The 27701-nt window shown below is 27.5% G+C and overlaps 2 protein-coding genes across 4 annotated transcripts; both read left to right on the top strand.

Annotated features, from left to right (window-relative positions):
* The first annotated feature begins 135 nt into the window (after positions 1–135).
* LOC100882544 (cysteine sulfinic acid decarboxylase) lies at positions 136–7636 on the top strand. Its single transcript, XM_003700186.3, has 7 exons — positions 136–568; positions 1805–2051; positions 2849–3056; positions 3181–3557; positions 4907–5098; positions 5780–6021; positions 6945–7636. The coding sequence occupies exons 1-6, from the start codon at positions 297–299 to the stop codon at positions 5951–5953; spliced, it is 1470 nt and encodes a 489-aa protein (XP_003700234.3). The 5' UTR covers positions 136–296; the 3' UTR covers positions 5954–6021; positions 6945–7636.
* Positions 7637–7791: 155 nt separating this feature from the next.
* LOC100880334 (very long chain fatty acid elongase 7) lies at positions 7792–27471 on the top strand. 3 transcript variants are annotated; one of them, XM_076536672.1, is made up of 8 exons: positions 7792–9606; positions 16095–16143; positions 16604–16794; positions 18359–18439; positions 18500–18662; positions 19365–19504; positions 23736–23926; positions 24748–27471. In XM_076536672.1, the coding sequence occupies exons 2-7, from the start codon at positions 16098–16100 to the stop codon at positions 23898–23900; spliced, it is 786 nt and encodes a 261-aa protein (XP_076392787.1). In that variant the 5' UTR covers positions 7792–9606; positions 16095–16097; the 3' UTR covers positions 23901–23926; positions 24748–27471. The 3 variants fall into 3 exon arrangements, with proteins under 3 accessions (XP_076392787.1, XP_076392786.1, XP_076392788.1); XM_076536671.1 differs by lacking the exon at positions 7792–9606 and adding an exon at positions 11430–12515; XM_076536673.1 differs by lacking the exons at positions 7792–9606; positions 16095–16143 and adding an exon at positions 11430–12515.
* Positions 27472–27701: the final 230 nt, after the last annotated feature.

Genomic DNA, 27701 nt, shown 5'->3' with positions numbered 1-27701 from the left:
TGCTTTACTTTTAAGATCACCAATGCTAATTAATGTTACCAGGTTTATTTCGTGTAATTTATTCGCACATTTAAGTCAGTACAATCAATGCAAACCGTTGGTAATGCCTCATTAATTTATTACCCCGAATGCTGCGCTTTTGTTTCCTCGTTAAGGGCAATTGGGCGAATTTACCAAGACCTTGCGCTTCAGTTATATACGATAGAGGTCAATCGTGAGCGGATCAGTGCGTATTTTGCTTCAAGCTGCTTTCCCATTTTCACGACGCTTTCTGGTGTTAGGCATTTTACATATTAATGTCGGATTGGCGCAGTATACCATGCGAGGAGAGACACAAACAATTTCTCGAGAAGTTTATCGCGGCCTTGATCGATTGCACCTTCGAAAGCGTGTCCCGTAAAAATCCTGTATTGAGATGGAGGGAACCAGGTCACCTGCAAGATATAATAAACTTCAGTTTAGAGGAGGAGCCACGAAGCCAGGATAGTCTCTTAGAAATGGCGATTAAAGTTTTTAAGTACAGCGTGAAAACAGGCCATCCCTACTTTATGAATCAGTTATTCTCCGGGTAAGATACTTTTAAGTGCATAAACTTAATTTTAGAATGATCATAAAGATTATAAGGTTCATAAGGTAATAAATAATTCAATGAAGTAAATTTATGGAATGGATTTTAAAATAATGAAAGACATTCTTTACTAGTAATTTTGATTGGTAAATAAACCGCATTAAATGAAACAGTTGATTATCAAGTTTATTATAATTTTACATAAATGCAATTGTAATTCGCCACTGGCGAAAAAGTGGATCTGAAAAATTACTGAGCCAGATCTGAACACGTTTTTTACAGAATTTTCAATCTAACCGCATGTAATTTTAATTTTATTTGATTTCATTTCTCATTTTATTCAAATTCGGAAAATTTTGAACGATTAAGTCGATTAATTAATACGCAATTAATACGAATTCATTTCGTATTAGAAATTGTAAATAGTACAATTTTTGTATTGCAGCTTTGTTGAATTTTGTAATAGATTATTAGTATTATAAACAACACGTATCAATGAACTAATATAACATGTATTAAATATTAGGCTGTTTTTCATTGATTCATACTTTTTTTATTTTCCCGTCAGAAATTTTTCAACTTATTAAATTTCTTTTTAATTAACTTTATTACATTAAAAAAGATATGTGAGAATATTCGTAGATACAATATATTGATTTCAATATCGAAATCTATAATTAAATAATTTTATTTTTTCAAGCAATAAAACAAAGGACTATATATTCAGGAATTTAAAGTGAAATTTAAAAGTGACACCTAACTTTTACGATTTATTTAAAATAATTTACATAATCGATAATTTTTTATAAGAACTTTAAATATACAGAACATATTTCCTTATAATCCTTTTTACAAAATGGCAATGTGTCGGATGCATCATCAAAGCTACATTTTTCATAAATACATTCTGTATGTATTATCCACATATCAAAAAGTATGGAGGTACATTGATTTTTAAAAAAATATTAAATTTCGTACAAATAGTATACAAATATATATTAATTGCAAAATAGTTTACATAATGCTTGGAAAATCTTAAATGTCTCAACAAAATATATGATAAAGAATACTTTGTGTAATGAAAATATGACTTTTAAATCTAAGATTTTAAAAAAGCTGTCGCTGTTTCTCATTTTCAACACAATAAAAAAAAAACGAATAAATGAAGAGGAATTGATATTTATGAATAGTGAAAAATTTCACAGAAAATGAATTGTTTTGTTAAAATTTATTTAGATTGGATCCTTACGGTTTAGCCGGACAATGGCTCACCGACGTATTAAACTCTTCGGTATATACTTACGAAGTGGCACCTGTCTTAACACTGATGGAAAAAACTTTAATAACAAAACTGTTAAGTATGTTTTACAATGAAGAGAATGGTTTTACGGTTGGAGATGGTCTTTTTTGTCCAGGAGGGTCGTTCGCTAATGGTATTGCCATTAACTTGGCTCGATTTTGGTTTAGAAAGAAATTTGAAAACGTAAGTATCTGAACAAATGTATATACGATTATAACTAATAATTTCTTTCATCAAAAATTTTTTAACGATTCTCATAATAAAGTTATGGATTATTAATTTCGAAATTTCTTGATAAAGCGAAGTAAGGTCGAAAGCACTCTAAAAAAAAGTTGAGTCAAATTTCAAGAACAATAATTAAATAAACTCAGAATAAGTCTTAAACATGGCACAAAAATTATTAAGTTTTGAGTTATAAGATGTTTTCAATTATAAGCTTGTAGCTCGTAACAAAATAACTGATATTTAGTAGTGGTAATCTGAGTATACAAATTCAAAAAAAAATGTTAAAATTTGTCTTCAAAATGATGAAAAAGTGCGAACATACGTATGTATTCAAGTAAATAAAAAATATATTAAACATGTGTCATAAATGCAGGTAATTTTAATTTTTTTCTTTTTTAGAGGTTTTTTGGTAAGTACTATGATGAGTACTTTACATTCTTGAAACTTAACTCTAACGTTTTTAAATATCCTTTACATAAATTTTTAACATTCTTAATCTCCCAATTTTATAATTTTAATTTATTAGAGACATCATGTGCATGCCATAATTACGGTTATAAATGAAGCTGAACTTTTAATTTTGGTATAAGTAGATAATAAATAATATAATTACTATTAATAATGATTCGAGCAGTTCTATTCTAAAAATAAATAGTATTACAAATATATTCATGAAATTTTGTATAATTAAAACTGTATAGAATTAAACCTTTTAGCGAATAAAAATATCTATTAATCCATAATTGTATATTTAGAATAAAAGTATTCCATCATCAAATTTGACATTATTTACATCCGAAGATGCACATTATTCGGTTTCTAAATGGGGAAACGTGTGCGACGTGGAAGTTATTCTAATAAAAACAGACGAATACGGTAGAATGGATGTCAACGACTTACGAGTTCATGTATTAGAAGAACAAAAGAAAGGGAATTACCCGTTTTCTGTATCCGCTACTGCAGGTACGGTAAATGAAAGTGTAAATCGAAATATGCATATGAAGATATAAAAACATGATAAGAAGAAAGGAAGAATATTAATGACTGGTGTACGACTATAATAATCAATAATTATTTTCGTTTTTAGGGACGACGGTTCTGGGCGCGTTTGATCCGTTAATTGAAATTGCAGATGTTTGCCAAGAATTTGGTATGTGGTTACACGTTGATGCAGCCTGGGGTGGAGGTTTAATATTCAGCAGAAAACACAGTGTTCTCTTGAGAGGAATACAAAGAGCAGATTCCATTTTATTTAATCCGCACAAATTGCTGGCAATTCCTCAACAGTGTTCAGTACTTTTGTCTAAGCATGAGAATATTTTCAAGGAAGCACATTCTAAACAAGCCCCTTATCTCTTTCAAAAAGATAAATTTTATTCCACTGATTTAGATGTTGGTGACAAGTATTTACAGTGCGGACGTAGACCAGATGTGCTGAAATTTTGGTTCATGTGGCAAGCTAAGGTAACATTATAATTCAAACCTTCACTTAAATCAGCTCCTACTTATTTGATGTTGTTTGGTCTATTTTTGGTGTAAAATATTGTCTGTGTAGAAATGCTTTCATATAGAGAGTCTTGCAGTCTCATTCGGTGAACGTAAGACAAGATTTTGCATTATATAGAGGTTTCTCTCTTCCCCTTATTAATCTTTAAGTGTCAACCACTTATGCAAATATGTTAAAAACTAGCCTTGGTAGCACTTTTTCCCCTGATCTTCCTTCAATTGTGCATCTTGTACTTTGTGGTTTAAGCAGCTACTGCGATGCACTCCGTACAAGATAAGGGTCTGTACGCTATGTTTCAAGTGCTTGCCAGTATACTTATGCATATATTAACTTCCCCTGCTAGGAATAAAGAATGTTCATACTGCACCTATTCAGTGCATTTTGAAGATCATAAAAGGAGTTCCTGAAATACTTAAGGGGTTCTGCCGATAGCAGTTCTTTTAGACCAGGAACTTCTACGCTTTCTGTCAATCTCCAAGCATTTTCATATTAAATTCTAATCAACATATTTCAATCTTGTCTCAGTGGATTAAAAATTTTATTACTATAAATCTTACAAAGTTAATATTAGTATGTTGTCAAAATTCGTATATTTTTCTTCTAGACAATTCTTTGAAATTTGACAAAATATAAGTATAATAAAATAGTGCAATTAAAAAATTGTTTTATTACTATATGAATTAAAAAAAAAACATTTAAAAAACATCAATGATTGATATAGATTTATAAAAATAGATTTACTTGAACAAGTTATCTCATTGGGATATACATACTAATAAAAAAAATAAAATGAATTATAGCACATGTGTTATTAACTAAAAATATATACAAAGTTTGTATTTTGATTTTGATATTTGCAGAATTTAATTTACTAATTATTAATGATTAATAAAATGAAACACATAAGAAGGTTCTACTGAATCCATTGTATCAAAACGTTCTTTCTTTCATTTTATTACAGTCACTGAAGAAGTATTAATTTGTATCAAATTATTTAATACAAATATATACCAATAATTTTAGAACAATCAAATTTTTATATAAAGAATTAATACCTTCTTGTTTAGTTTCCTTTTATATTTCCTTAGAAAGAAACGTTTCTTTTGCATGCAAGCGTGAACGTCTGTTTTGAAAATTACATAGTATAGTATAGTATAGTAAAAAATACTTTAGATGGCGTTGTAACGTTTATTTTAATATTTTATATATAATATGTAAATGTAAAAATTATTTCTACATTGCATTTTGATAATTCAATTTTATCTATTATTATGCCATTACAAAATTAAAAATAAATTTGTTTCAGGGTAGTTCGGGTTTTGAGAAACACGTGAACCATTTAATGACACTATCAGCTCTTTTTAAAGAGGAGGTGGAGAAGAGGGATGGCTTTGAATTAGTAACGGAGTCATGTTTCATAAACGTATGTTTCTGGTTCATTCCACCATCTCTGAGAAATCAAAATCTGTTGTGCGACTATAAAAATCAACTAAACAAAGTAAGTTAAATAAATCTTCCAGAATGTCTATAATTTCAACTATAGTCATCAAAATGTTGTTTACTATAAAATATTTAAATATAATATAAAGAAAATTAAGACTTCCTTTACGGTTTATTGAAGTAATTTCACCTTATATTCAAGTATTTAAAAAATATTTATAATTAGTTTAAATAATATTTATTTTCATTTATAAAATGCAAATTAGGTTACATATTATAAATAATAAATACGAAGTCCAGTTGATAAGAATGAAAAATGTGCAAATTGTAATTTAAAATTTATCATATATTTAGTAGTTTATTGTAAAATTTTGTAAGTAATACAAAATAATTTTGAAAATTAAAAAATGATAATGATTTAATAATACAGTAACAGATTTACAGGTTTTATTATATCGGTAGTAGATATTATAGAAATCTGTATTTTATATATCGTTTGGAATTTATTATACCAGCTGTAGGTATTTCACTTAAACGATAAAAGAAATCTCATTTATACCGACAGTTAATGAAAAGACGGTTTGAAATTTCGTAGTCGACAGACAGTAATTGATTGTGAAAAAATACAGAACTCATTTTTGAAAATGAATGTGTTTCATTATTAAATATGATGCATTTAATTAAAGAAAGAATAAAGAGAAAATATTAGACGTGTTAAAAGCATTATTTTTTTTACTAGGTTGCACCAAAATTAAAGGAGAAGATGGTCAAAAGAGGCAGTCTAATGATAAATTACCAACCGCTTCACGAAAAACCCAATTTCTTTCGTTTTGTTATTCAAAACTCTGGAGTGTCTACTCAGGATATTTATTATATCTTTGATGAGCTGGAGAATCTTGGAGAATTTATGTAACTTTCTTAATATTCGAAAACCGCACATTCGATGTTATCAGGCTTCAACGATTTTAAAAACAAAAGCAGGTATTAAAGCCTTAAGTTTTAACTTTATAAAATGTAACATTTAAAAAGAAAAAAGAACAGAATTATTAAGCTGTGATTTTGCTTATATTTATCGTGTTATTGTTATAAGTATAAAGTTTTCAAACTATTCGTTTCTCAAAAAATATTTTGAACAGAATATTCTTTGTTATTTATTGTGGATGTATGTTTTAATTAAATGGAGTCCGCAAGATTACAGTAACCTTTGTTTCTTTAAAGGTATATTGATTTATTGAAGAATTCAGTGTAAAATAGTATTAGGGTGCAATGATAGATTAATCAATGGTTTATTACAAATTTTTATATGTATTATACACCTCATTCTTGAATTTAAAATATCTCACAAACTGTTGATGTTTTAAACTTTAAACTGTCATACTCTTTTGCATGGAATAGTCCAAGAAATGGACTTAAAAAAACTATTTCATTAAAAAAAATAAAGGTTTCTGTAAAGTCTTAAAAATAGTTGTTTTGTCTATAATAATATTTTGTTTGAGACCAAAAGTAGATACATAAGTCTTTCAGAGAATAGTAGATGACAAAATATATACAAATATATTTTTAAATTTTATTTTTAAGCAGTCCAGACAATCAAGTTTACCTAAACTATTTTTTATTAAAAGGAACAAAATAATTATTGTACCTGATATTTTTATTGTGTGAAAAGGTATATATACACAGAAATCTACTATTATTTTACAAGACAAACTAGTTTTTAAAGTTTTCTTAACCCTTGTTAAACTTTACTTAAAAAACGAATAGTTCAACAAGATTGATAAAGATTGATCTTGTGTATCGTATTTTTTAATTACGAATATTTGTGGAGAAAAATTAACGATGTTCTAAATGTAATTGCGTATCCCGTGGTAAAATAAATTGTATTAATGACAATCAATTTTTTTCAGTTAACCAGGAGGAACCTAGCAATCAGTTGACTTGATTAGGAGAGAGACTACTAAATTTCTGATGCCAGGCTACGAAGCTAATTCATGGCTGTCTTCGTTGCAGAAACCGCGGCGTCGCGACGCGACGGTTGACTAATCCTGATTCAAGTGACAGCATATAGAGAAGCCCTATGTATATCTATACAACTACTTTTCATGCTATGTAGCGAATTGATTTACAACCAAGTCAAATCGAATGGTTTCCCATCGAAACGAGAAACTCTTTCGATGTTATTTTTGAATCTCGTTCGATTCGCTATTTTAAAATGAAATATGTTGTTTTCTATTTACGAATATTTGTTTTAGTTTAAATCAGAGTATTATCAATGCTATTTTATTCAAAATTGCGTTTTCTGAATGGGTTATAGATGTTTTTAGTTTTATGTCGGTACTTAGCTATTACGTCCCGTATTTTGTTAATGTAACTGTTTAGTTAGTTTCTGTAATCTGTATACTTATGTTCAGTATAAATGATTGAAGATTATTTTATTTTATATAACAATAAAAATATAGTGTACGTTGCAGACAAATTTTTAAAAGTATATTCCTAGTTTAGTGATACAATACTTTTTAATTAATGTTTTACAACAAAAGAAAAGTATTATAATAAATTTATGTTATAAGCATGAGTAAATATGTACTTTATTTCAATAGCCATAATAGTATTTATCTAGCCAGTTCCTCAATAATATTTAACAATTATAAATTTTGTTTTGAGTCGACATTTTATTAATAAAATTGTATACTCTCTAGGATGCAGAAGTTATAAAACGATAATTGAATTTTTTAGTTAGTTGAATCAACATTAGTTTTTTTATTTTACTTGTTCTTCATGGAATATATGTATACAAGAGAAAGCATTCTGTAAATATGCTATACAAACTATAAGTATGCAGAGACATATTTATCATTTTTAATTATATGTTTATATTTCAAAGTATTAACAAAATCAGTACATATGCCAAATCCATTTCACATTCTATTATGTAATTACCATAATACAATTAAATTATAATTATAGATTAGCATTAATTAATATAGAATTAATTTACATATTCAGATACTTTAGTAATCTCCTGTTTTATGTGTGTATCACTGGACAGTCAACCATATAAATATTCGAATATATTGAATCGAATGTTCGACTGAATAAATACATTAATTTTTCGCTTTAATATTATCAGGCGTTGCTGGTTTCGTTCCAAAAGCGCTTTCATCACTTACATTTGCATTTCATTTGCCGTAAGCAGTGATAATGAAATGCTTAATATTTAATTGCAGGTATCGTTAAATCGCGTTAGTAAATCTGATAAACAATACGAAACGATCGTATGCATAATTAAGTATAAAAACACGGATAATGATTGTGACAATTGGTTGGAATTTTCGGCCATCAGAGGTCATGGAACTTGGAACCCGTAATGACCTACAAATTACGGATTCGAATAAACCTTTGTTAACATAGTTTTAGAGTTGAAAGCCTGCTAAACATGTCAACGTTCCCCCAGTGATTTACTTTATTGCTTTGTTTCAATTCTACCGTACGAGATAATAGAAATAAATTGATTCAAAGTATTATAATCGTTCATCGTTGTTCTCTATTGAATTTGTATTACGAATTGTAACAGATATTTTAATCAAGATAAATATCACATAAATATCTATGCAATTGTTGAAATTTATGATTGTGAACATGTTCCATTACACTTTTTGGTTTCTGGTTGGCAGATTTTGAAATTTAAGACTATACTTTGAGAAATATAGGAATTTGAGAATTTAGAGATTTAGGTTTGGCTCATTGGAAGGTTGGGAATTTTTAAATTTAGAAGTTTTCAAAATTGGGAATAAGGTCTACAGAATTTAGAAATTTTTAGATTTGGAAATTTGGGGATTTGAAAATTTAGAGGTTTTCAGATATGGGAATTTTTGGGCATTTGGAAATTTAGGAATTTGAGAAATTAAAATTTTACAAATTTGGGAATTGGGTGATTTGAATAATTAGAAATTTTCAAATTTGAGAATATATAACTTCGAAAATTTGAGAGTTTGGGAAAATGAAAGCTTGAAAATTTATAAATTTAAAAATTTTTTAAATTTATGAATATTAAAATATCGAAATTTGCAAATTTGAAAGTTTGAAAAGTTCAGAATCCAAAAATTTTCAAGTTTACACACTTACTTCCTCAATGTCGAATATATACTTGTTTCATGATATTAAATTAAAGATGAATGAATATTTTGAGCGTTTAAATAAATTTTCCATTCTGCTTACATAATTTATACCTTCATTTTTTGTGGGAGATGGTTCTGTAAACTTTTCTCAGTACAGTGATATCAGTTTTCATTATCCTATGAATATTTAACTGTATTTAAATAATTATTCAATTTGGAAAACAATTCGCCGCGGGTCAACTTCATGGGATAACTTTCAATTTACTTTGATAAGCATGGACGTGATGCACAATTTAATTATGTTATGCAATAGAGCAAACTTCATTCCTACGAAAACACTTGCGGAAAAGTTTGTTTTCGATCCAGAAAACAAAATAGTTCCTTCAGAGGTGTTCCGGCCGCAGTGGTTCTCAATGTTGTTTTATTGTCTTCATTGTTACAGAGAATAAGGGTGAGACGATAACATAACTTAAGACAAAAATTTCTCGTAAAAAGAAAATAAATAATTTTCACCTATTTCTTTGTTACTTCGACTAATTGTAATTTTTTCAAACGAAACATTATCTAATAAATTAATCTTTTTAGCTACTAGAAAAGGTTAGGTTACACAATATAATCTAATTTTAGAAAAGTTATAAAGTATACAATATCTTTTACATCAGCTGTCTGATTAAATATAGTATTTTGAACAATTAATTAAGAAAAAATTCTCTTCTGACTTGGAATAAAAACATTTTATTATGGGATAATGTGGACAGGTATAATATAATTCAGTTTTTTTAGATGTTGTATGAATGTTAAATAAATAATAGCAGACAATGTTACAATATAATGTGGATTCTCTTTATGCAAAGAGAGTCTGAAAAGAAGATTATAATTAAAACAGTTTTCAGTGACTTATTTATTGTACAATTCCGACTGTAATAATGAAATAATAAAATAGCAGAATTATATTAAAAATTGTAGACAGTTTTGAAACTTTACGATATATTAAAAACATTTCAATTTTAATATTTGTATGCACATTTCTCGAAACCAACTACGATTTCCATTTCTGTCATTTTTGTAAAATTTCTCAGAATAGGATTTCTTAGAAAAAGCTATTAAAATTAATAATTATTTTTGCGTCAATTTCTGACTGAGTAATTGTTATATCATTTGATCATAAAATGAGTAAAGTTACTTTGAACATCAAGATATATTATATTATGTTAATATTTAATTATAGATCAATGATATTAATGAAAGTTGCAAACATGAAAAATTGTTTTAATTACGATATTTTAGAACACGTCAATAAAATAATAGAAATCATGTTTTGGAAAGCAGTTCGTTATATTTCTAATTGTATTTTGTAATTCTAATGCTTCTTATATTTCTAAAATTTGTACAAAAGTTCAATATGTATCAAACTGTATTCTTATAGAACTGAAACCTACCAAAAAGTTTCAATAAATGTTTTCGCTGACTGAAATGTCAACTTAAATAACGTTGAACACCACTGGCAGCACCGTACCTCTCGTAAAACTACATTATTTTCTGGATTGGAAGCAAAATTTGTTTTGTACCTTTTTACGCTACGAAGGGAGTTCATTTTATCGCATGGCTTCATCAAATTTTATATCGAATTCACATTTTTTAAAGTATATTAAAAAATTGATTTACTTTTATTAATAATCAATTCTTCAATTCATTTTCGACGTAATAGCAAATATTTATTATATGGTTAAAATTAATAAACAATTAAGGTTAAATTAATAAATTTTAGAGTTACGTTAAAAGTATCTTCTTTAATTCGTCCTTTAATTAACGTTTTCGCGAACTGAAAATAATAAAAGAATAATGTTATGTGTAATGAATAGTAAATTGTAGAAAACAAATATTAAATGTCAGTAAGCTGCATATAATTTGCATGATTTGTGCGCCAAAATTAAGCGACAACTGTAATAAATCCAAAGTTTAATATTATTTGAATAATTTTCAAACGTAAATTAAAAACAAAACAAAGATATTCGAATATAATAAAAATTTCGAATAAAATGTAGTTATTCCATAGGATAATAAAATAAATTTTAACAGAATGATTCGTATATTTATTATTCGGATTATACAATATTTTTTGCATTTGAAATAATTGGGTTTAATTAAAAAATTCTTGAACATATTACTGTACAAATAAAAAATAATTTGTTATTTATGAATATTTGCCTTTCAGTCGAAATTTATATTTGAAATATAAATATTATGGTACGCATATGGGAATGTTTATACAATGATTTTCGGAGAATATTTCAACCATTTTCTATTTGCAATTCTTAGCTCAACCCATTACAATATAAAAATGTATACACACATTTCTATATTTATTTTACTAGTTTTTTACCTTGAGTAAATATTTACAGTATACATCAGAAGTTCTTTTGCTGCTGGAGGACGATTAAACTTTTTGATAAATTTTGAAATTGATAACATACCGAAAAATTTTATGAATTCTTTGGAAGTATTATTTTCCTCTTATTATTATAATAGTACCTATCGTCCATTTCACTATGTTCATAGATTACATGTCTAACAATACAAATGTAGTTAAAAAATACCCCTTTTAAGTTGTTGCATTAAATCAAAAGCTGAATTTAAGCTGTTTGCAGTTGTAATATTTGAAAATATAGAACTTTCGCCGGACTTTTGTCGCAATAAGTTAATATTTATAGCTTTAGAAGTAATTATTCCACACGATCGCAAAGAATTAATAAGTAAATACTCCAGATCTCGATCGGAAAAAATTAACATCATTGTTTTCTGTTTAATCATTATTACTGCAATTGTCGATATCACTTTTAATATTTATAGTACTATAAGTAAATACCTATTTCCCTAAATTATCCACCCACATTTACTTTCCTTCATGAAAGAACAGAATTCATATACCTCTCTTCATAAAAGAAGCCATACTCATATATTTTTCTTCATAACAGAAAATAGTAGTATGAAAATATCATACTTCCGAGAATTAATGGGTTAAAGTAAAATGTATGGCACGATTTCTAGTAAACATGCGAGTATATTTTGCTTCGTTATACAGGTCTTGAACGCGTTTCTTTATCGTATTAAAATAGGGTGTGCGAGAAACCCTTTACCCGTAACACACAAAGGAAGTGTGGCTGTGTGTTACGTTTCTTTCCCCGAGCCATTGCTAGGGGTGCATGGCCTGTGGATGAACTTAGACAGTGGGTCGCCATCGTGAAAGACGGTGTTAACGTCGATAGTCACTATTCGAATCGTTCAGTAACCCGAATGTCAGTCGATACATGCAAACTTGATGGCCAGGATGGGAAAGGTTTCCCAATTCACGTGTCACAGGTACTTCATTTTCATTCTTATCATTTCTGGCAGTTTAACATTAGATTTACAGAACCCGGCAAAACGATGGATTTTAGATTGAGATTGATCAAGAATTAAGAATCGTTGTATGAGCTAATTTATGTTTATTTATTATTTATTTATTTTGCTTTCGATGTCAGATAAATGTTTCTGTCATTAACAAATTTCTAAATGTATCTTTGTATGATACAATTAAATCTTTGCACTCGAAGGTGGTTGATAGCAATTTTCAAACTCTTTAGTTGAAAAGTTTGTTGAATTATTTTGAAGTTAATAACTCTTTATTATTATTTGCTATTACTGTCTGTTTTGCTATGTTTATGTATCATATGCTCAATACTATAAGTTCAATACGCCATAGTATAAGTCACCTTTTAAGTGGGGAGGGTTAATGAATTGAAAAGTATGTAAAAGATTAGTGTTTTATCAAACTGGAATAAATGAAATATATTTATTCGAACTTGTGACGAGTTAAACGATTCTTTTCAAATAATTTAAAAATACTATGGAATAATTGTTGTTAATATAGCGAAGGAAAGTTAGTAAGGGGTTGAAGGATCAAAGTAGAAAGTATGGAAATCGTGACACGAGTCGATGTAAATTTTCGTTTGAACTATCAGTATGGAAACTTATATTTACATTTATATTGTAATTCAGATTTTCAGCCGCATTTATGGTTGAATGGAAAGTATTTTATTTGGGGAAAATTTGGAATGATTTTTACAGCAAATTTACTACGAAGTTTCACAAAAGCAAGCTGCCATAAAATTTGAAATAAAATAAGCCCACTAAAAATTTACTTTGATTTATGCTTTTTTTCTTTATTATACAATCAATTCTCTCGAAAATTTGTCGCAAAATTGACATAATATGATGTATAAAGCATCCAGTAGTGAATTAAAATAAATATAACATTGGTAAGATTATAAAAAAATTACCTAATAAGTAAATTTAAAAAATGGATAGTTAATAATGTTAATAAATTGTACTTGTTTATATTAGGTATTTAATAAATAAAAGGAACAATTTATTGCAAAAGTGTAGCACTTATAGCATATCAACTTGAAGTTTAAAATTTGACGAAAATAATTATATAAACGTCGTCTTAATATTTATAATACAAAATATTGGGTTGTCCGGAAAGTTCGTGCCGATTTTGACGGGAAATTGAAACGCAGTTCATTTAAATTTGGTATACATTTATTAAATTATATACGTGCCATTCTGTTCTATAACCTTTCTCCATTTTTCATGCAACTTGAGAATTCTTTCCAGAACGTCTCAGGTTCTTCAGCGAAAAATTTTTCTAAATAAATTTTCATGCCGCCTACCGAAAATCGGCACGAACTTTCCGGACAATCCAATATATGTTTCTCATTGGAACGAACAATGAATTAACTACTTTAAAACTTAACACCTGCGCTGCTGCTTAAGCCCCTGGTGACCCACAATCTTTATCGGGGGCGTGTTAATTAAACGAGAAAAGTCACTTTCTGATTCAATTTGAAATAATATCAGAAAAATAAAATATTAATTTTATTATTTAAATTTAACTACAAAATTATTATTTAATTTTACTTAAATAGTGTATTGTCTAATTTTAATTACGAAACTTATTATTCATATTTAATTATGAAAGAAAAAAGACTAACAATTTTAAATAAAGCTAGTTGTTTTACAATTAAAAAATTGTTGAAGTAGCTTGAATATTTAATTGCTTTGTTGTGGTTGATGTTTTAATTTAATTTAATTTTAATTAATTTAAATTAACGTACCATTTGTTATTTTAATGGAATTGGTTAATGCAATTTTTATTGTTGAATTTGTGCTGTTTTGATATTAGATAATAGTTATTTTTTATATAATTACTTTGAAAATTAAAACAAATTTTCTGTACTATTTTTTTACTAAATATTAACAATTTTTACATATTGCTTCCTAATAAACACTAATAATTTCAACGTACTGTTTTTTACAAAATACTTAACAATTTTTGGATACTTATTTTCTGAATTAAGTTCTTAAACACATTATAGAATTAATATAAGGGATTGAAGTATTAAAAAGATAAATATTTTATTATTTATTTATTAAAAAATTTCAGGTGTTACCTAAACGCATGATGCAAATTACATCACAGAAAGCATGACGTTAATTAATTGTGATTTAAAGGTTGCATTACATTATAGTGAATGGAGGATTTCAGCTTATAAAAATGTTGTAAATTTAAATATAAAGATACAATTCAGTATAGGAAGTCCAAAATATCGTGCATTAAAAGCGAATTTATTTCATTTTTAGTGTTTCCCCCTGTCATTTACGTTTCAAAGACAAATTTTATACTTTATTTAAGCATTACAATCAAATTCTAATTAGTTTAACTTAATCAGTAACTTTAATTAGTTATTATCTAAATTTTCAATTAATACATATTCACAAAAAGTTAATATTCAATTTTTAATTTCTTCAGATAATTTTTTAACATATGTAATCAACAGTTTTTAGGTTATGTAACATATTTCAGAAGAAACTATACATGAAGCAAAAGTACAAGGTATTACACCTCGTTGCAAATAGGTTCAAACGAACAAGCAGTGAATTTGTGTTAAGAATATTGATGAAACATTTAGGTAGAGAGGGGGGCAATGGCGGATAGCAGCGAACGGTGACCACGATTATTATTACACAACGAAATACTTAAAAAGTTTCAATTGCTATTTGTGTCTTATAATACTTGTTGTCACGTATCACTGATTCATCTAATAATACCACATATTCGAAAAGAATATGTGCTTTTTGTTGTCACATGGCACCGACATTGTAGTTCGCGCGCACAAGGTGAGGTGTAAATTCTAAGTTCTAAGATATATTTGCAATTTGCAATTTAATTGTATTTAACCAGTTAAGTGTGTTTGACGACTATATCCATCATGGAGATGTGGCAGAATTTTGTGTCATGACGACTATATCCGTCATGCGTAAAATTTTATTACAATTTGATATTTAAATTTTAATTTTGGCGAAAACTAAATTATATTCGTAAATTGTAATATATTTAAAATGTTTAGAGGTCAACACGAAATGAAATAAACAAATAAAAAGTGTAAATGATTTGAGATGGATTCATAAATTCTTGAGAGCTAACTCGTCATCGCTTGATTATCGCGACACACACTGGTGCGCACTTTGCAAAAAGATCGCCACAGTTAACTGGTTAAATGTAAATTTTGAAGGAAAATAAATGGTTACATCTACTAATCAAGTTTCAATAAAACTGAAGCGATTTTTGTTAAACTTTGAGTTCCTATAGCATCAGAGTTATTTTATGGTGTTCCTATCAAATTACGTCATATTTTCTATACATGTTTCAAAATTGGTGTGTATGTTTATAACAATATTTTGTGTGTACTAACGTTTTTTATTTAATTTCGATCATTAATATTTATATTTTAATGTTATTTGAATATAGCCACTGTTTCACATATATTTAATTGTAAATTGTATTTCTTTCCTCTTTTATTATCATAATTTAACTTCGAATGTGTTCGCTGCTCAAAGAATATGGGACTCTTAGAAACGTATCGCTACTTAATGGAACATGCGGCAGGTAAGTCTTGTAATTTACAGTCATTTATTTTTTATTCAATTCACGGTCTTGTATGTTTGAAAAAGTACTACTAATGATTAGATTTTTTAATCATTATTAGATTAATGATTAGATATTAGATTTTTTATTATTGAGTGTGTGAATTCTTCGAATGCTAACGATTTGACAGGTTGCCAGCTGTGATGACCTGTAAGTGGGTCAATATAGACCTAACTCTATCTTTCCTCGTTCTTTTTCACTTCAGGATGTGAATTTTTACTTACATCTGATTTTAAATATAGTTAAATGGATTTCAGATATAAAGTATTTTTAGAGTCACAGAACTTTGACAGATAATAATATTAAACAATAAAAAATTTCAGGAATATTATATTTTATTAATTATTAAATTTCACCAAATTTATTATAATGTGTTATAGCTAAGGTACGCAATTAATCTGTGTTTTCTTATTTATTTTAGATCCTAGAGTAGCAGACTGGTTTTTAATGAAAAGTCCGTTTCCATTATTAGCAATTGTATCACTTTATCTGTTGTTCGTCCTTCATCTTGGGCCCTTATATATGAGAAATCGAAAACCATATAATTTGAACAGGATTATGATTTTTTATAATATTCTGATGGCAATTGCGAGTGGATCTGTATTTTATGGGGTGAGTTTATTTTAAATTGTTCTATTATTATAATTACTTCCATTATCATTGTAAATTCCCAAATCAAGAAATACATAAAATTAAAAATTTTTTAATTACTTTACAAATTTTCCAATTTACAAATTTTGTAATTTAAAAATTTTGAAGTTTAGAAATTGTAAAATTTTACGATTTACAAATTTTTTAATCCATTTCACTTTACAAAAACAGACATATTCTACAATTTAGAATTTGATATTCTAAATTTAATTTCATTATTTCTGTGTATCTATTTTACTGTATATGTATATGTCAATAATACCAATAATATATGTATATACAATAATTTATATACAGGGTGTCTCGTAACTAACGTTACTCCCTGAAAGGGGCGGTAGATGATGTCATTCTGAACAAGATTTTCGTTGGCAAAAATGGGGTTTGAAGTTTCCTTTTTGAATTATTGAGGAAAACACAGCCCAAAATTATTCCAAAATGATTATTCTAGAATTATTTAGTTTTCAAATATAATTTAGATTCATACATATATTGTATGGAAGGATCTCTCCCTATATTGCCAATTGCTTCATTCCTGTCCGTAGGAGTATAATACAAAAAACAATGCTTCTAAAGTTCACCATTAATTTAAATATTAATTGATTTAAATTAACACTAATTTTAGTTTTGAACTCCGTAAACTTTTTCAAATTCTTCAATCAACCATACAAATTGAATAATAAAATAATTTTGCAAGTTTCATTAATTTAATTACAGTATAAATTTAAAATAACTATCACCAGTTCTAAATTAACAAGATTCATACCAAAATGTGTTGACAAGTTCATTCTGTAAATTGCTTGAGTTTAATTAACAGTGAACTGGTTTTATGATTAAATACAGAACTGTCACTGAATATTCTTTGGTTAAAATAGAAATGTATTTATTAAGAGGCGTGAACGTAGTGTGTTTATTCAAAAGCGTAACTGTGTTTCAAATATAAACTTCAAGTTGAATACTGCGATTTAATTATATTACATTTTGCATTTCAAATTGTCTGAAACAATTAGAAGGGTTTGGGAAATAAGTGAGAAACTCCAAATTTACGCGAATTTCAATGAATTGCATATGGAATGAAGATAAAAGAACATGCTAAAATATATAATTTTGAAGCATTTTTAATAGTTTTTTATTATTTAATTAATGAAATTGTTACACTTACACAGATCATTTTTATCGAATTTCATACATTAAACACTTTTAATATAAATAGTTTAATTGTTTAATACACATAAAAATTTTAATAAAAAATAAATGTGTAGAAATAGCAACTAAGTAGAATATTAATTAAGAGCATACAGGTTTATTAATATATCTTCACTTTTAGTGTAAATCCTCGAATACGCAGTATTAAAATAAAAATTCAACACTAAGAATGTAAATATTCTACATGGAACTTGCAAAATTTAAATACACAAATATTTACTAAAATAATAACTAAATATAATATTAATTATGAAGGTACAAATTCAATAATATATCTTATAATATCATTGTATAATAATGTATGAAATTTGTAAATTTACAGCTACTTACTTCAGGTTACACCACAAAATACTCTTTGAGATGCGAGCCTCATATAGTTTCATATGATCCCGAGTCTTATCGCGTGAGTATTAAAAATGTTAAGCAAATATCAATATTAGAAATCTAATATTATTGCTTATAGATGGCTAGATGGGTGTGGAGGGTCATACTGTTGAAAGTTTTCGAGTTAAGCGACACCGTCATTTTTATTTTAAGGAAGAAATACAATCAAGCGTCATTTCTCCACATCTATCATCATACATTAACTGTTCTTCTTTCATGGATCGCGTGTAAATTTGTCCCAGGTAAGCACATTCTTATGGTTTACCTTTAATTTGAATTAATTAGGTGCTTTTTTAATTAGTATTTTAATTTTATTAGCTCTTTGATTTCATTTTTTGGTTTATTGTACTTAATTATAAAGGTGACCATTATAAAATTTTAAAGATAAGGTTTTTAAAATAAAACAGCTATAGCTTTATAAGTTAAAGGGATCGAAACTAATTCTTATTTTTGATATTTTTCTGTTTTTAAGATACAATTTCATATTATTGATTGTTCGTATATTTATATACTTTTAAACTACATTTACACTATGAATAATGTAAAACGTTTATGTTTTGTATAATGTTATCAGAAATTTGAATTCATTTTAAAAAGTTATTTTAATTATAACTAACTATACAAGTCATTGAAATATTATGTTAATAAAGGACAATTACTGCTTACTTGATGAAGCAGATCATTTTTTTTTCTTGAATTAAATTCATGTTTTTTTAGTAAAAAGTATAAAATGCATTATTTATATTTATTTGATAATATATGCATCGTTGTAAAGAATTTCTGTTCAGATTATTGACAATGATGAAAGTATTGTTTACATTTGTAAAATATTATATAGCTTTTGTTTATCTTTTTGATTCTGTTATATGACTTAATTGTATTTCGTATTTTTAATGTTGTTTAATATTTTGTATATTCTTATTTAATTCTGATATTATTCGTAGGGGGTATGTGGACGTTTACGATTATGATAAATAGTCTCGTTCACGTAATTATGTACACCTATTATTTGCTCGCTTGCGTTGGCCCAGAAATGCAAAAGAGGATCGCACCTTTAAAACAATACATCACAGGACTACAAATGGTATGCCTCCATTTTATACTTGATTCTATTATTTGCTACGTAAAATATATAAATATAGACATTTATATGGCATTTTAAATGTATCACTTGCTTTAGATAACAGAAATATAATGTGACGCGAAAGAGGCAAATATAGGATATCAAATACGTCAACATTTTTTAATATGTAATAACGCATTTTTTAAAGTATGATTTAAACTCAAAAATTAAAATATTATGTAATTATTGACTTTTTAAACACATTGTTTGAATAATGTTGAAGACTACAATGAATGTAAAATTGATTCGTACTTAAATCGTATGTATGAAACGAATAGTGTCCGATAATTCTCAGTTCGTTAAATAGATTCATTTCTTTAGCCCCGAAAGCAAGCAATTATTGAGTGGCTACTGTGTTTACTAATAATTTGACTAGCTGCACACAATTTGTCATTTATAACACAGTTTACAATTAGAAAAGTGAAATTTTTGCAGATGATAAATGATTATAAGGAAAACAGAATAACTATCAACTTCGTAATTTATAGTAAAAACTTTGCTAAAATATTTGAATATAGTGCGTACTTTGAAAAGGTAGGTGGGTAGGAGCCATTTTAGCAAAGAATCAAATTCAATTTTCTCCCACTTCTTTTCCAAAATTCAGTTCTGAAAAGTTTAATTAAAAAATAAATTCTAATCATTGATCAAGTGCAACCGAATTAAAAATTAAACTTTTATTCTTCAATAATCAACTGAAAATCCATTAATGAAACTAACTTTTAACCTTTAATTTAGTAAGTTTTAATTAAGAATCAAACTTCAATTTTCAACTACAAAATCATTCAGTGATTGCAATTTAATTATTACCTAAACCACATTTCACAAAAATTATTGATCATCAACAGAACTACAATTTGATTAATTATGCATTTCAGTTAATCAATTACATACTTCAGCTAATTAATTTATCGCAGGTTATACATATATTTAGTTGGACACGTACTAATTATCAATCAAATTTATTATGTATATCGAAGCACACAATGTACGAATTTCAATTAACATTGACATTAAAAGAAATCAATAGCACATGCTACATCACGTCATTTTAAAAAATATAAAAAATACATGAAAATTGGCAAATGTACAATTATATAAAATGTTCGTTATTTCTTTATAATTTCCTTTATGATTATATTATTATTAATCCCTTGTTCTGCAATAACGTGTCACACTCGTGACGCACACTACAGTTTGAATGTGATAAACTAGATTCGTATTTTCACTGCAATTAAATTTTTCGTTCAATTCTCATTGTAATCTCCGTAATCAATGATCATGAATGTATAATCATGAATGTGGCTCACGACATTTTGCCATATAGATTTGCGTTATTATTATTACTCACAGCAAACAATGTTTCAGATGAAGTTGAATGGTTTTAAGAGGAGCATATGTTGGTGGTATATTTTGTTTTGTAGGTGGACGTGTAAAGGACATATGAAGGTCATTAATGTTTTTTTAAATGGAATCATACATTTTTTTTTATTGCATTAACTGATACTCCTTCATATTCTTTGCAAAAAAGTATTAATCTATTTATGTGAAAAAGTCATTAGTTTAGGAGATATTTTAATTCTAACTTGTTAGGAAATTATGACTTTCTGGTCAATATTGTAAATTGCCCTAACTGAACAGCAAACGTTTTCTACATGCTTTGAGAGGTCACGTGTCACCAAACGAATTGTGAGTTCTTTTTGTTACGCAGTAACAGTGAAATTTTGTCTCTGTTACGTCTCTAATACGATGAATACGACGATACGGTAAATTATCACTTCATAATGAAGTATTTTAAAGAAGAAAAGATAGACATGTTATCAGTTTATTTTGAAGCTGGGAAAAAGTGCTACACATGCAAAAAGATTATACACTACGGAATGTTAGTAAGTCATTAATTTCTCGATTCAGAAAGCGTTCTGATGCAAATGGTCGCTACATTGAACCTTTTCTCTAAATAGACATTAAAATTAAAATATCTCCTAAACTAATGATTTTTTCACATAAATAGATTAATATTTTTTTGTAAAGAATATGACGGAGTATCAGCTGATGCAATAAAAAATATATGATTCCACTTAAAAAAACATTAATGACCTTCACATGTCCTTTACACGTCTACCTACAAAAAAGTATATACCACCAGCATATGCCCCTTTCAAAACCATTCAACTTCATCTAAAACATTGTTTGCTATGAGTAATAATAATGACGCAAATCTAGATGACAAAATGTGGTGAGCCACCCTGTATATTTAACACAGTGTTAATAGGATACTTCAATATTAATAAAAATTGAAACGTGCCAATTTGATTCACTACAGCAGCAGCGCAATTGCATTGGAAACATTACAAAACTTTACAAAACTGAATATAACGTTTCGCATATTGAAAGGTCTTTTTATCTGCCATACTATAGGCGAAAAATCACCCTTATTCGCCCACCTTCGCCTCTCGCGCTCAACCGACGTTATTACTCGAGCAAAATTTCATTCTATTCGACATTCAACCGTGGAATCACGGATAAACGAATAAAACGCTGCTCGCGCTATCGTTCGAGATCTGGCGAAACAATGAAACCTGGCCACGCCTTCAGCCAGCGAATCTCCGTTAAGAGGCGCAATATGTTTTGTCGATGAGCACGAAAAACATATCCCGTTTGCTGTGGAATGCGTATATTGGCCCGTATACGCCATTCGCCCTTCCTAACTCGATAACCGGCTTTTCACGAGGGTTGAAAAGGTCGTAAGTACCGGATGTGGAATTACACGTGTACTAGCACGATTTGATTTTGCGTTCGGGTTCTAGCAGGAATAACGAGTCGAGTGTGTGGGGGGTAGTTATCGAGGAGAGAGGATGGAAACCGGTTGGGCGAGGAAGGGTGGAAGAGGTTACGTTTTTAATTAAATAATTCACCGACGGAGAACTTTTATTTCTGGCGAGATATCGACGGAACGATTTATCGGGTTACGTGGTCGTTTAATTTCATGCAAAGCGTTTATATCATGCGATGCAGAATCGGGGGGATTGAAGAGGACTGCGACAGGGTAAAGTGTCATTTTGCGAACGAGAGAGCTTATTAAGCTCTGTCGTACGCGAACAACGTGGTTCTCGTTTCGCGTTTTGCTCTTGAAACGATTATTTCCTTGACTTTATATTTTCGCTTTCATCGGGTGTACGAATATCTGACTCGAACCTTTTTAATATTTTAAAATTCGTTTGAAAAGTAATTAATTCTATTGATTTATTGTGATGAAGCAGTGATAACGTTCAGGGTATGTCAGCTTTAAGGACATACGTGATTATTTCTGTACGCGTCGGAAATGAAAAGAAATGTCTCAAATGAAAGTTGTATGGCGGTGAGGAGAACATACATATATGTTTCACGTAGTATAATATATGTATAATATATTAGATATTTGATATACATGATATATTATATGTAAAATATAAGTCTATCATGTTGTAATTATAATATTAGGATATAATATAGCATATGCAGTAAATATTATAATATATTATTATAGTATAGAATACGTTATAATTATCATATAACATAATATAATGTATATTACGTATGTAGTGTAATATATTAGGAATTAATTCATTAAAATTATTAATAATACGATACATGCATGATATACTACAAATGAGCATAACAGAACAATGGAAATTCAAGATTATCAAATTTAGAAATTTTGGTTTTTAAAAATATAAAAACATCCAATTTTTATATTTTCTAACCATTCAATTCTCAAAGCTAAAAGATGTTTAGAAATGTGGAAATTTGAAAACTTAGAAAATTATAAATTTACAAATATAAGAATTACGACTTTCCAAAATTTTTAACTTTCAATTACAATTTTGGAAAAATTGAAAAATTGAAAAATTGATAAATTGAAAAATTGAAAAATTGAAAAATTGAAAAATTGAAAAATTGAAAAATTGAAAAGTTAAGATAATTAAGATTCGTAAATTTGTAAATTTATAATATAACCTGCAAACTTGATGTTTTGAATATTTATAACTTCCAAAATTCAATTACTCTGAATAATTATGGACAAAATTTTTGGTTAAAGTCAATAACAATTATACTGCAAAAAATTATTTGTCTCTATCTCTTTTTAACTGGAAAGAATCACAAATATTTCAAAGTATAAATTATATACAAAGTTGAAAATGTTTCTTGGTTTCAGATTCAGTTTATTATCATGATATGCCACACCTTCCAATCATTCTTACCTTCCTGCGAGCCAAATCGGAAACCCATGGCTTTCATCTACATGTCTCAAATTCTTATAATGTTCTATATGTTTTGTGATTACTATAAGAAATCATATCTTAGAAAGAAGGCGGACTAATGATGCAACGAATAGCATAAGTTAAGGTCAGTAAACAAATTCAAATTTTTGAGTAAGCTGTAATTAATCACTACAGGATAAAGTTATAATATATTACATATTGTTTAATATATTACATAAAATTAAAAATATCTCACTTTGGTTAAATAAAACTAGTTTCTATTAGGTGATTATTATATTTCTTATGCTCAATGTAAAAACATGCTTTATGTTATGATCTTTATAAAGGATTCATTGTATGATTATTTAAAGTTTCTAAAAATGGTGACTTGCAAAATTAAGCCAAAACCTACACGCATTTATATAAATATTTTTTTACATATTTCAGAAATAATTGATTTGTTAAGTCAAAATATTAACACTATTTACATAAATAAAACGTCAAATATAATTGTAGAGAAGTAAAAATTAATCGTAATTTGACGAACTTATGAGAGCAGGAAGTTTTAGCATCAAAAGATACTTTGTCCATGAATCAATATCTTTAACATATCGTTACATTTTTATAATTGTAAATACAAATGTGTATATTTCCATTAATGAACAAACTTTCCAGATATTAACCCTCAATGCTCCAATTTTTAATTGTGAATATCGACATCATACTTCGACTTGCAAGTTTTTAGGTGTTAGGTTTTAACTGCTACAATGATGTGTAAATAATAATATTAAAGTCATTCAAAACAATCTTTATTCATCTCAGAAATAATATAACTTTAATTACAATATTTATATTAATTATAATTGAGTAATGTAATGATGGATATCGGTGATGTCTGAGAGGCACTTGGAGCGTTAAGGTTAAATCCACGCTTGCACACAAACAATAATTAATTTCTGTTAACAGGTTATTTTAAGAACTACAAGAAAACAGCTGTAAACGTCGTACGTTCCGCTTTCTATCGTTCAGCCATCGAACTCGATCATTCTCAAAAAAATATTTATTGTACGTAGTAAATAATCCGGTGAAAATGTCAGAACGGAAATAACCGATGTAGCGTACGAGCGCATTAGAAAAACACATATAGATACATCGGGAATCAAGGACACGCATGAAAGAACAGTAAAATTTACGTATATCCCAGTCAGTTTGCATTTTGCTCGTAGGAATGCTTTTAGCTGAATTCTTTTTTCTTCGACTATGCTGTTCTCATTCGGATCGAAACGCATTATATTTTGTTCCGCGTAATATCGACACAACGCAACGACGCGACCTGGCTCGCAAGAACATAATCATGATTGAGATTTCATTAAAATTTAGCTGACAACCTGATCAATATTAATGTTACATATTTTAATCTTTTTCCACTTGCGAGAGGCCTGGACGTTGATATTCCTGTTTCGATTTTTACTTTTGTTGATGTACAGGGTGATCCATAGAACGGGGTTGATGTTCTTTTTGAAGTAAAAATACAAAAATTATTTTATGTGGACTTACATTTATATGGTGGATTTACATTTTTTATTTAATTATATTCATTAATGCAATACAGTTTTTTTTTTTTTAGACCAATCGATTTCTATTATTCTATAATACGTATAAGAGTCATGGTCATCAAAATGTCAATATTTCGCGAGATATTTGATATTTTATTATAAGAAACGTACTTATAATAAGTGTTCGAATGTTCCACCACTCTAATATTTTATAACGCGTTTTCTACATTTTTCATTACATGTTTCAGTTGCTTTGCACTTACTTTTGAACAATGCATTTTGTTACGTTTCAAATCGTTAATATAAAAGGATTTCGATTACAATGTAATAAAGTAAGTTTCTGACATGAAACGCCAAATATCTCGTGAAATATTGACATTTCGAAATAATCGCATTGCTTTAACAAAATAAGTGGATTGCATTAAAGAATAAAGTGCAATTACTGTATTGGTGCATCTGTATAAAAGATTAGATCATAGGAAGTTAGAACATATTATACCGCATAATTTTTATTTCTACCATATCATTCTTTTCCTATTTTTATTTCAAAAGAAGCAGTATTCTTTCTCAGTTTCTAGAATCATTCTTTCACTTTAGGGTGTTGCGTGCTATGGTTTCTCAAAATTATTATTGCTTGTGCAATATGTAATTGCATGAATAAAATTGGTGTTCTGATGATCACGAGGTCCTCTGTAAACAAATTTAGAATACAAAGTGATGGATCGTAGATTTTTTATTTTTAATCATAAAAATTATTAGAGTATTTTTCTTAAAACGCATTTCTATCGAAATAAAAAATAATTATTTAAATTATTTTAAGTTCCATCGCTTGTTTATTGATTTTCGTACTTCATCTTCAATTTAATAGTAACTAGTCATTGAACTTTGGTAGATCTAGTAGTAATGGAAAATTATCGTCAGATTTATTTGTCCAAGCAGTAAAATATATTTTCCAATTGATTTCAAGAAAAACAGCATCTAAAAATTTCAAATGGAACAAATGGACTGTACAGAAAACAACTCCATAGCGTGTCGCGGTTCAGTGACAAATATTCTGTTCTAAAAGAAGAGGTTACAAGTTCAAATCTCACTGCTGTCACATTGTCTTAAATTTTCTTTTTTTTGCTGTTTTCATTTAGGTATTTGTGTCTATTAAACTACATTTTACAATTCAATGAAATTATAAATAGAGGATTTTTGAAATTATAAATTCATTATTTACAATAAAGACAATACTCACATTATTATCGTCGTTTAATTGCAAAATTGTTTATTAAAATTATTTATTTTGAAATATCATTTAGTACTTACATCTACGAAATCAAAGTAAGAACGTGGTGTGCGAAGAAAAAATATGTACAAAAAATAAATGAAAGTCTTTCACTACGAATAATTACTAAATATTCATTAATCGTTATAATTTTATTACAATTTGAAATTAATTGAAATGAAATACTTAAAAAGCAGTAAACAAAATTTGAAAAAAAGTGGTTTCATTAAGATTTGAAAATTGATTTCTGTAAAATCCATTTACTTTATTCGGAACTGTTAGAGGCTGTTTCTTTTTGAAATTACAAGATAAGTGTATCTTACTGTTAGATAAATAAATCTGCTAATGGTCTTTCATTAAATAAATTTAGAATCGGAATGAAAATATCAACGTCTGAATGTCTATTTGTTAGCTTCGTTCGTTCTTAATATCTTATTTTTTAAAATCAATTTTCCTATAGCCTTTATAAGTGTTTGATAATAAATATTAGATTCACAACTAAATTCTGTATAATGTACTCATAAAATTATTTATTAAAAATTAACAAATAACATTTTAAGTATCAGTCGAATTAATAATATTTTCTACATTTTTGTTAAATTTTTGAATACTCTACTATAAACTCTGAAGAATTTTAAAGCAAAATAAATAAAAGATTACGAATTTAGTTGCAAGTCTAATATTTTCAACTCTACATATACGTTAATTATAATAAAATAAAAATTACGAGGTAAGCAAAATTCGGGTGAAAAGATATTAATTATAATTAGGATTTATAGATCATGTATGTTACTGAAACATATACACGTATTTTATACATATATTGTAACAATAAACTAAAATGTTTATAATAAACGTTTTGAATACAGATATCGAAATATATGTATTAATTATTGCAAATACAATTTCCCTGTAATTTTAATTTTGCATTTGGGAATCATACAAGTTACGATGTGACTGCTTCTTCAAGGATTATGTGTACATCTTCTGAGAAATATGAACGAGATTAGTATTTTTTCTTCTTACAAGGATGAAAAAATTGACAGAACACTGATAAAGTAATACAGACAAATTTTGAACACATTAACATTCAA

This window comes from Megachile rotundata, chromosome 10 (assembly GCF_050947335.1).
Source record: "Megachile rotundata isolate GNS110a chromosome 10, iyMegRotu1, whole genome shotgun sequence".
NCBI classification, from domain to species: domain Eukaryota; kingdom Metazoa; phylum Arthropoda; class Insecta; order Hymenoptera; family Megachilidae; genus Megachile; species Megachile rotundata.
This window is presented reverse-complemented; position numbering and strand designations above follow the sequence as displayed.